A 12,050-nucleotide genomic window follows, 5' to 3' on the forward strand; every position below is an offset into this window, starting at 1 on the left:
GGCTTTTCGAGATCCTCCTCGACGAAAGAGAAGGGACCTTGCAAGCAGTTCTGGCTGGCCGAGAAAAGATTCAGGTACTGGATACGAAAATCCGTGAAATCGCAAAAATTCTACTGGTTCGTCATCGTTCTCGTGTTCTTCAACACCGTCTGCGTAGCTGTGGAGCATTACGGTCAGCCCCAATGGCTGACCGACTTCCTCTGTGAGTATATCAAATAATTTAATAATGAAACGATCAAATAAAAGATCACTTCTCTTGATAAATATTATACTTGAAGTATCAATTTAGTTTTCTTCAATTTGAAGAAAGTAGTAATAAAAATTAATCGATTGATTTATAATTACAACTAAAGAAAATTGTTTAAGGAGAGAACTTGAACTAACATGTATATTTATCCTGGACAGACTTCGCAGAGTTCGTGTTCCTGGCTCTGTTCATGTTGGAGATGTTCATCAAGGTGTACGCGCTCGGCCCTCGCACATACTTCGACTCGAGCTTCAATCGTTTCGACTGCGTGGTCATCTCGGGATCGATCTTCGAAGTGATCTGGTCCGAGGTGAAGTCCGGCTCTTTCGGCCTCTCCGTCCTACGTGCCCTTAGACTCCTGCGAATTTTTAAGGTCACCAAATACTGGAAGAGCCTGAGAAACCTCGTAATATCGCTGCTCAGCTCGATGCGTAGCATCATCTCCCTGCTCTTCCTGCTCTTCCTCTTCATTCTCATATTCGCGCTGCTCGGTATGCAGCTGTTCGGCGGCCAATTCAACTTCGATTCAGGCACGCCGCCCACCAACTTCAACACCTTTCCCATCGCGCTGCTCACTGTCTTCCAAGTAAGTACATTCCAACTCTCTCATAGAGTAGGGATAAATAAGGATAGGATAGATTTGTTGGAGGAGATTGATTTTGAGGATAATGGAGAGTTGAAAAAGTGAGAAAGTGTGTTATGAGAACGTTTCATTATTATGTGAATCCTTTGTGATTTTATTAGGAGTATGTTATTTGTGTGATTGAAATTTAGGAAGATTACAGGGGGATAGATATTGATAATTTTGATAATAGATAATAGATAAAAGTGAGAAAGTGTGTTATAAGAACGTTTCATTATTATATGAATCCTTTGTGATTTTATTAGGTTAGGAGTATGTTATGTATTTGTGTGATTGAAATTTAGGAAGATTACAGGGGGATGAATATTGATAATTTTGATAATAGATAATAGATAAAAGTGAGAAAATGTGTTATAAGAACGTTTCATTATTATGTGAATCCTTTGTGATTTTATTAGGAGGATGTTATTTGTGTGATTGAAACTTAAGAAGATTACAGGGGGATGGATCATAATTTTGATAATAGATGAACAAAGATAAATTTGTTTCTGTAAAAATAATTTGTGAATCAAGGTATAATTCATAATGGCACCTTGCATGTGTACAGAAATTTACATGATGATACTACATGCAATTTTGTTTAAATAAATTTTACTTGAAAATGTTTTCCTTAATTTTATTATTAAAATTTTAATATGATTAGTATAATATAAAGTATCTATCAAATAATTATAATTAATAATGAAAATTTATCTTCTATAAGAATGTGTGATATTCAAACTATGAAAATTTGATCTTTGTGAATCCTCATAGTCTTTTTTTCAATAATTTATATTTCAATAAGAATGATTTTATGTGAAATTAAGGAATTATTATAACATAAAGGTAAATTTTTAGAGTTTTTAATATTATTTATAGTGCCTTATGAACATGTTAAAGATTCATTTGAAACTAACTTTTCCCAAATGCATAAAGACAAATCACAAGTTTTTCAATATTAGAAAGATATTCATAGAATTTTGATGTTTAGTCTAACATAATATTTCCTTCTTTCTCGTGTATTTCAGTATTTAAAATTTCTCTCCACTTTTTTCATGTTTTATCAAAAAATTTCCTATCTGGAAATTCCATATCTGGAAATAATCCAATTTATTTCATCCTAACGAGAATAAACACAAAAAGAGAGATAATAAAATTCTCAAGAAACGTTAGTTTTTCAACCAAAAAAGAAAAATTAATTGAAAGGAAAGAGAATACGAAGCATGGTCTTTCCTTCGAGCTACATATAACTCAAAAAATAATTCGACTCAAGATTCCTCGATTAATTTCAAACAATTTTTTCCCTTTGCAAATACTTTTGTTTCCATTTTATCACAACTAATTAATTAAACAAGATAAATTAGATAAAGTGTCATTGTTATTAATGAAATATCGATTCGATTTGCCAGATCCTGACCGGAGAAGATTGGAACGAAGTGATGTACCAGGGTATAGAATCGCAAGGTGGTCACAAGAAGGGCATGATCTACTCGCTCTACTTCATCGTGCTGGTGCTGTTCGGCAACTACACACTGCTGAACGTGTTCTTGGCCATCGCCGTCGACAATCTGGCAAACGCACAAGAGCTGAGCGCCGCCGAGAACGAGGAGGAAGAGGAGGACAAGCAGAAGCAGGCGCAGGAGATCGAGAAAGAGATCCAATCCCTGCAGAATCCGAAAGACGGTGGCGCGCCAAAGGTAGAAATCTGCCCTCCGAGTCCGAACCAGAATTTGTAAGTTTTTCATTCTCCCTCTTTCGATTTTTAACGCTGTTCAAAATATATATATATATATATATATATATTTGGAGTGTAAATTGTCGTTTGAATTTCAGCAAAGACGGTAAAGGTGGGAAACAGTCATCCGAAGAAGAGAAAAAGCAGGATGAAGACGATGACACGGGACCAAAACCAATGCTGCCATACTCCTCCATGTTTATACTGTCCCCTACGAATCCGTAAGTTTTACATAAAGATAAATCCTAAGGAATAATGGACCACTTGAACAAGTTTTCAACAATTGCTCCAATTTTAATCTACTTTCCTATTTTGTGATGAAAGTTTGTAATTAAACTTGGACAAAACTTTATTTTAGAAGGAAGATTTTTAAAGTTTCTATTAATTCAGAAACTAAATGTCAGATAATGTATTATTCTAACTCTCCTGCATATAACTTAAGGAAATGAATCAACAATAAATCTTGGAATCTTGAGTAGGAGAAAGCAATCTCAAAATAAAATTAAAACGAGGATTATTATTATTTCTCTCTATGAAGATTTATCCATTTCCTTAAAGAAAACAAGTGGTTCATCTTTCCAAGGATAGATAGCCCTAAAAAAGAAATCTTGGAAATGATAAAAATTGGCTGGCAGAGTAAGAAGAGCCGCCCATTGGGTCGTCAACCTGAGGTACTTCGACTTCTTCATAATGGTGGTGATATCGCTGTCGAGTATCGCGTTGGCCGCCGAAGATCCCGTATGGGAGGACTCGCCGAGGAACGAAGTTCTCAATTACTTCGATTACGCGTTCACAGGTGTCTTCACCGTCGAGATGATACTGAAGATAATCGATCTCGGTATCATACTTCATCCGGGCTCGTATCTGCGCGAGTTCTGGAACATTATGGACGCGGTTGTTGTGATATGCGCCGCTGTTTCGTTCGCCTTCGACATGACGGGCAGCTCGGCCGGGCAGAACCTTTCCACGATCAAGTCGTTGAGGGTGCTCCGCGTGTTGAGGCCGTTAAAGACGATCAAGAGGGTGCCGAAGTTGAAGGCGGTTTTCGACTGCGTGGTGAACAGTCTTAAAAATGTCATCAACATTCTCATAGTGTACATATTGTTCCAATTCATATTCGCTGTGATCGCGGTGCAGCTGTTCAACGGCAAGTTCTTCTACTGCAGCGACGAGAGCAAATATACGCAACAGGATTGCCAGTGAGTATCTTTTGTGATTTTTTTTCCTTCTTTAGAAAAGAAAATTCGATCGATTCCACGGAAGAAACGTGTGTACGTGGGGTAGGTGCGTATTTTTTTTTTTTTAAATCGAACTCTTTCCTTTCTTCTAACGTTTCGTTCTCTCGTCTTCGTGCAGGGGTCAATATTTCGTTTTCGAGGACGGCGCCCTGTTGCCAGAGCCAAAGAAACGCGAATGGCAGTCGCAGTTTTTTCACTACGACAACGTGATGGCCGCCATGCTTACGCTGTTCGCGGTACAGACTGGCGAGGGTTGGCCCCAAATCCTGCAGAATTCTATGGCGGCCACGTACGAGGACAAGGGCCCCATACAGAATTTTCGTATAGAGATGTCCATTTTCTACATCGTCTACTTCATCGTATTTCCATTCTTCTTCGTCAACATCTTCGTGGCCTTGATTATCATCACTTTCCAGGAGCAGGGAGAGGCCGAGTTGCAAGACGGCGAAATCGACAAAAATCAGGTTGGTCGAAGGTTTTTATTACAGGTCATTTTGCAAGTAAGATTTTTTTTCAATCGAAAAAACGTGTTGTAATTACTTCTCGTTGCTGATGTTCAATTTATATAGAGTTTGCTATGATTTCTTTATTGATTCTCGATCGAATTTTTCCACGATACGAAATTGAGCTTATTTGTAGAATGACCCAATAATATTCATCAATATTAAACCACCAGAATCTCTAGAAACGACTGCAAGGAAAGTAACGATAGACTAAGATCACGATTAACCGTACGACGTTCGTTTCAGAAATCTTGCATAGACTTCACGATACAAGCTCGCCCTCTGGAAAGGTACATGCCGAAAGAGCGGAACAGCGTAAAGTACAAAATCTGGAGAATAGTGGTATCGACGCCTTTCGAATATTTTATCATGGGTCTCATCGTATTAAACACAGTACTGCTCATGATGAAGGTAAGCGTCAATGAATCTCTCCTTTTTCCCCCCCAAAAAATCCCCCCCTCTTTCTCCTCAAGATGAGAAAAGGCATCATCTCGAGGAAAAAGTGACGAAAAGTCTCTCTTGTTGACCGCGCCATATATTAACAAGATTGGAGAAGAGCACCAAGAAAGGAAGTTGTCTAACCGAACGTCCTCTTTGTCGACACGTTGAGAAAAAAAAAAAAGAATTTCTTCCCCTCTCTCCTCCCCTTCCTCGAATCTCAGTCTCGCGTTTGGCAACTTTAACCAATCGAAAAGAAAAGAGGAAAAGAAAAGTAAGGAGATTCTCAAAGATGAATGAGAATGTGTAATCGGGTGTCACGTTGTGAAGAGAAACGACAACGTGCACGAAACGAAGAGTTCGAAGCAAGCTGTAAGATATAACGTTATATCCGTACGAGGACATTGTTGTTCTTGCCTGTCAATTTATTTATTGTTCTCTGTATAATTGTCATCCTTGTATCCATTTATGATACGTGTACACAGCTGTGTTCAATACTCTTGTGTCTCTCTTTCTCTCTTCCTCGAACCAAAATTTCCTTTCTCTCTCTATCTCTGTATCTGTCTCTTCTTTTCCTCGTCGCTTCGATTTCGAAGCAGATTTCAGTCGTTGATCCTCGAATTGCTTTTTTAATTCCACTTTGCTCCCTCCTCCCACTTTCGTTTCAGAATCGAGATACTTTTTCTATCTTCATATCATGCGCGAGTGCCATCTTTCGGCGTCTTTTCTCTTTCTGTATTTTTTTCCTTTTCGCTCGTCCTTTGAATTTCGAATCGGTTCAAATGGCTGAAACCGATTGAGATTGGATTCTTTTATAGAAAGTAGGCGAAATTTCAAATACATCAAACTCTCTTGCAATCATAAAGAATCCAATCGGTTAAAATTCGAATTTATATAGAGAATATTTCAATTGATTTCGATTTTGACATCTTGATTTTCAGAAAAAGTTGAATGATTTGTATTCCTTGTTTTTCGTAAATCAATTAAATTAAATTAAAGTTTAACTTTTAGATTAATACTTTTTCATAGAGAAGTCATTCAAGTTCAAGTTCACAACGAATTTTCGTGATATAATAATAAATAATAACATTAACAAAATCGTCCAAATAAAATAAGACACCCTGTATACGGCACTCGCGCTTTGCTCTATCCTAACACACCAACATCTTTCTCTCGCGTTTGTCTCGAATATATTTCCCTTCCATGCTCTCTCAAAATTATTTTTTTCTTCTATATCCTTTCCCAAAAGCCGGTATTCTTCTGTTTCGCTTCTTCTTTCTTTTCTTTTCTTTTTTTTAAATTTTTTTTTTAATTTTTTTCCGTTCGATATAGTTCCCCGTCTCCTCCTTCTCTATCGTTCTCTCTCTTCCCCCTCTTTCTTACTGCATGCCTGCTGCTGTGTCCTCGTCTTGATAGTACATAGTACATTATATATATATATACTACTCGAAGATGCGTGGAAAAACCGATATGCATATATCGAACTATCGGTGAATATCCCTTCCTCCCTCCCTCCCACACACACACACCCACACATGTACACACGACGTGCGTTCGACTCGTACAAGCCCATGTTTGAACTGGTGGCGGGGTTCGAAGCGTTGCACGAGCTTTGATTGGGAAAGAAAGCAACGAGGATGGAAAGAAAGGAATATTCTTCTGCGCTCGAAAATCCCCTGGTGTACCTTTAAATATTTTCCTCTCCCCTATCTCTCTCTCTCTCTCATTTTCCATACGTCATTCATTCCTTCTCCTTCAACCTATCTATTCTATTCTCGCTTGCATTAATTAGAAAAAGTGATTAGAAGATGCAAAAGAGGAGAATGTTTTCGAGCAAAGGGTTTACGCTTCCTTAGAATTGATCTGAAAATTCTTTTTTTTTAGGCTTGCAACGCTCGAGCAACGCAATCGTAGTAGATCTTTTTCCTTTCGTTCTTTTTTTTTTTTAAAGAACGCACGTGACACGTTATTAGCTACGAAAATACGCTTCCCTCGACTCGGTTAGTCGATTCTGGACACGAATCGTTGATGTGAATACACGCTCGTTAACCGAAGTCGAAATAAAACCACGGCAGTGTTCGATACGGTATACGTACACGTACACAAGCATCGCTCGTTTTCCTTTTCTATTTTTTCGTTTTTTCGAAATACACGCCGCCTGGCGACGCCCAAACGTTGAAATGAGCGGACGTTAATTCGCACACCGTAAGCTGCACATGTGAATTTTTGTGAATGAAAAGCGTGATGAGTACACACGAACGGCACACGATATTATAAATGTTGAGAAGGGAAGAGGTACGAGATACGTCGATCGAGCAATGCGATTTTTCTTTCGAAATGAAATCGAAAAGTAAGCAAGATGATTACACGAATATACATATATATCGCATTTTTCGAACGAATTCGATCGATTTTTCGTCCGTCGTCGAAAACACCGCTTGATTTCGACGATTGAAGGAAGGAAGGAAGGATTCGACGAGTCTCGATCTCTCGATTGTCCCGAAGGCACGTAACTGTATCCTGACATGTTATTCACAGCACGTATTCTCGCACACACGAGGATGTCACACGCGTTGTTCGTCCGTACACGTGCAAAATCTACGTGTCGCATGCTTGGCTGCTCGCAACAAACAAAATCGAAAAGAATCGACTCGACTCGAATTGTTCGTCGAGCTAAACAAACACCAAGGACTATTACAATCCACTGTGAATGTGTGTGTGTGTGTTCTTTTTTTTTTTCAAACACACGATCTTTCTTGCACGGGGAATCGCCCGCACGATTTTCTGATCCTTCCTCCCTCTCGAAAAAAAAAAAGAAGAAAGAAAACAGTACCTCGAGCGGGGAGAGATATATATATATATCTCAACAATTACTCCATCTTCCCTCTCACCTCACGTGTTTCCTCTCATTTTTTTTTCTTCTTCTTCTTCTTCTTTCGATCTTTAACTCTGATTCTTTCTTTTTCGTTTCTCTTTCTTTTTCGTTCGCCATTAAGATTCGCTTCTCCTCCGATTTCTCACTCTTTTCCAAACATCATCTCTCTCTCTCTCTCTCTCTGTCTTTCCAGAAATCGATCCCGACGATCGAGGGGGTGAATAATCGATAATTTTTCCCTGAAGATTTCTTTTTTTTTTGTTCGTCCCTCCTTGATCGTCGCGTCGCACGCGATTGAATCATCGAAATTCCTGTTTTATTTATATCTATTTGGGAATAAGTAGAGTCGTAAAGGGGTGTTTATTTAGAAGAATCGATGCCACCTTTCGATTGATGATCCAATTTGATTTCCATGTGCATGATTCATATTCCAATCTATCTTTCAAGTATTTCTATAATTGTAAAAATTGTAAATAATCCTTATTTTTCTTTCATAACTTCTTTAGTAAAGATACGAATCATGCATATAAATCAAAGTAAAAAAAAAAAAAAAAGAAATCGATCAAATGCACAGTTTTTCCAAGAATAAATGGAGAAATTCAATTTTTCGGTGTTATCCCCATTACTAGAAGGGCTATATTCAGCTTGTACCAGTATAAACGTGTGCACACACACCCCACACTCGATATACAAGTATACCGTCTATAAAAGTGTCCTCACTTCGCTGATATAAAAAAAAAAAAGGAAATCTCTTTAACGTCACCCTGTACTGTCGTACAGATACACGTACTATTTAGGTTAACGCTAATATTATACACCCATGTGTCTCCCTTTTTTTTTTTTTTCTGTCGACTGGAAAGTTTCTCACTTACACGTGTATACATATATATATATATATACACGTGTAACTTATTTCGCACTCTGTTTACACAGTTTTTAATATAAAATATATATATATAAATATTTGTAATAATTGTGTGTCGTATCGAGAGAACCGTCCATCGATCCCCAACTTATCCTAAGCGTGATATAAATTTATCGACGAGACTAAACTTGGAACAAGTCAATCCATCCAGTTACACGATGTTGAAAAAGTAAATCGAGATTTTAAAAAATATTTAATACGACGTTTACAAACTTTTCTCAAAAATTAAGATTAAGATTTACTTATTACACGATTAATATATTGCACAGAATCAATCATTCTAAAGAAACGAAAAATTACATTGCAAAAACGCGTCGATGATGGACGGTTCTCCCGACGAACAGCCTCTCCCCGATTCTCGCTCTCTTTTCCCCTCCTCGCTCGAAGAGCGGAGGCGGAAAAGAGCGGAGAGGGAGGGAAGCGTGAATTACACGCGGGAAATTGATAGGCTTGTTTGACGAACGCCCGTTTCTGTCCGTCTCTCTCGGCCCGTGTGTTTGTCAGTGTCATGCATTGCAGTTCCATCGGCAAAGCGACGCGTACAAGAACACGCTGAAGTACATGAACATGTGCTTCACGGGGATGTTCACCGTCGAGTGCATACTGAAGATCGCCGCATTCGGCGTGAGGGTAAGCTCCACTAATAAGCACCAACAAGCCCTCCCCCTCTCTCCCCTCCCTTCATCGAACGGATTCATTCGAAAGAAAATTGTACTTAATCTAGTCCAATGAGTAGTTCTATGAGTTGAGTTTTTGACTCTCCTCGAGTATATTTTTTTTTCACTTGTTGTTGTCGAGGAATGATACGTGCGACATCGTCGTGTTATTTTCTTTACGATTTTGTCAAATTGTGTGGATTTTTTTTTTCTTTTTTTGAAATTGAGCAAAGATTCGAACGAGACGATGGTCGCAGGATCAGTCTTTTCGAAGTAGGTTGGTAAGTTTCGCTTGTTAGAGTGTAATTAGAGCCTTTGTTTTTTTTTTTTTTTTTTTGGTGAAAGAATAATTGTACGAATAATAATAGCGAGAAGAGTAGTATCTTGTCGACTCGTATAAGTATAATCGAAATAATATCCGTGTATTGCAAGGATGAGTGTATAGATCATTATACTTATCATGGTAGAGAATCTTTTTTTTTTTTTGTTCGGCCAGGGTTGAACATACGCTAAATTGTTTCTCCTTGTTGTTGTTGTTGTTATTATTGTTGTTGTTGTTGGAAAATTTAAGAATCGAAAAGATCGTAGCGTTTGTTCGGCTTTGAGCATAGAAAGAGACGAGTTGTATACGAATATACTTGTTGCTCCACGAGGATTGCAGGATGATCCTGTGAAACAATTTTTCCTGCAATCCTCGTCCAGTTGAAAATCACCACGTCTCGAAGAAGAATTCTTCTTCCTAGTTTGTATTCACGAGAGAATGGAAACGAGTTTAATGAGATGGGTTGTGCTTCCTTAAAAAATCATTACACGTGGCGATAAATTATTTTTCTCTGAAGAATTCAAAATAATTTTGGAAATGAATATTAATATTTCAACGTAATTGATCCTTTTGATCAACACTTCTTTTCAAAAAGAAAAGTATTTCCATCATATTATTAATTGCATCGATGTCGATAAATTCTAAAGGCAATCTCAAAATTGCTCGAAAAAGTAAACAAGACTCGAAGATGAAAAAAATTCGTAATAAATTTAACAACAATTTCAATAAATCTTTGTCGAAAATTATTCTATTTTAATTCCCATCTCATCGTTAAACGCGTTTTCAAAATGTACGCGTTATCTATACGAAACTCGAGACGCACACGCACACCGATATTACACGAAACATTTTCAACTATAATTTGTCGGGTTTGTTGAGAGAAACACGGCAAAGTACAAGAGGCATAATTGTCACGTCGAATTATTATTTTTCTTCATCTCTTTCACACATACACACACTCTTTCTCTTTCTTTCTCTCTCTTTCTCTCTTTCTCTCTCTCATCTATTTCTCCGTATTCTTCTTTTTCGTTTTTAATTTCGAAAGAAACTTTCTCTCCTACGAGATACATAACGTCGAACGGAGGGGACCGCCTCGAGGAAGTAAATCCGCCAGCTACTAGCAACTCGGAAAGCTCCCGGCATGCTCTTAGCCTGGTTGCATCCGCACGTAATCACTGCACGTTGACGTATCTTATTTATTCTCTGCATGCATATATTGTTTTCGAAAAGCGGGATGTCGATCATTTTTCGATCATTGGATACTTTGAGATGATAAAATAATGGAATTTTATTGGACGATCGTGAGAAGTGATCGATGCCCGGCTTTGAACAGTGTCGTCTCTGTTGTTGCAATGATTTCGTGTTATGGGCCAATGATGGATAATCGCTGTCGCCGCCATTTTGTACGTTTCATCGTTCAACGGAGTTTCTTTTTTTAAGAGGAATTTTCGTCGACGATGAAATGAGACAAAATGGCCGACTTTTAAGTGTAACGAAGAACGGAAGGCTTTTGAAGAACTGCCTCCAGCTTCACAGCCACATGCACATCATGGTTGAACTTTAGTTTGAGTCTTTTTATAGATTTTGATGAGTGAAATAAGAGTTTTTAACTTTTATTGATTTAAAGTTATATACGTGAAGTATTGCATATTTTTAAGTATTTTACACGATGTGAGTATAAGTGAGCGCCAAATTCAAATTATCTTTAGATTAATAGATTGATCATTATTATATACTCGACGAATCTGGTTAAAAAATGAATTATTCTATTTAGATCAGTGTTTAATTTTGATATTTTTAATTCTTCTTTTCTTCCAATTAGTTTTATGTGTTTGTGATTTTTCCATCGAAAGTTTTTAATAAAAATTTCAGCTTTGATTTCTTGATTACAGATCTATCAAATCTAAAAAAAAATCCAAAAGCTTGCAAAAAAAATTGTGTGAACAATTATAATTACATTATTTAATAAAATGCAACATTTCAACAAAGAGCAATTTATATTTGGCGCCAAAACCACTACTTCCAATCGCATTGGACCTTAAAATCCAACATGGCGTCACGTAACTCTTCATTTAATCTATAAAAAATACGTGCAATAAAACAGAGACAAAAATTCTCGTCCAACTTGTAGAGAAAAACTAGAGTTCCATCCATGCTACCACCGCCGATACCAGTTATTATGGGTTCCATACGCACACCCATCATACACACATACACACACATGTATACAAGAAGCGATACGTTTCCCGCGCTGCCATTTACAAAGCGCCCGAGAACCGATCGCCAACTTCGCGAGAATCTGTCGAAGATTGGTTAGATTTGCTCGAATACCTTTTTTTGGGACAGGGAGACAAAAAAAAGAGGTTAAAGTCCTCGATTGGGAAAGAGGAAATTGCCGTCGGTGCGTTTGTCAATGCAAGGGGATTACTTTGATCTTTCCAAAAAAAAGAAAAAAAAGGTATTGTAATTTCTCTCTCTCTCTCCTTTCA

The 12,050-nt window shown here is 37.7% G+C and overlaps 1 protein-coding gene across 34 annotated transcripts in view; it reads left to right on the top strand.

The window, feature by feature from the left end:
* Nucleotides 1-12,050, top strand: part of Cac (cacophony) — a 138,178-nt gene that overhangs the window by 101,330 nt on the left and 24,798 nt on the right. For 28 of the 34 annotated variants that reach the window (XR_003304221.1, XM_026439336.1, XM_026439311.1 and 25 more), the window contains 8 exons: nt 2-202; nt 406-833; nt 2,279-2,601; nt 2,703-2,825; nt 3,240-3,803; nt 3,961-4,306; nt 4,592-4,756; nt 9,103-9,213. Coding sequence is in view for 33 of the 34 variants with exons in the window: in XM_026439336.1 (XP_026295121.1) it covers nt 2-202; nt 406-833; nt 2,279-2,601; nt 2,703-2,825; nt 3,240-3,803; nt 3,961-4,306; nt 4,592-4,756; nt 9,103-9,213 (2,261 nt within the window). In the remaining variant the exon portion in view is untranslated. 34 annotated transcript variants of the gene reach the window in all.

Source organism: Apis mellifera, linkage group LG3 (genome assembly GCF_003254395.2).
Source record: "Apis mellifera strain DH4 linkage group LG3, Amel_HAv3.1, whole genome shotgun sequence".
In the NCBI taxonomy this organism is placed as follows: domain Eukaryota; kingdom Metazoa; phylum Arthropoda; class Insecta; order Hymenoptera; family Apidae; genus Apis; species Apis mellifera.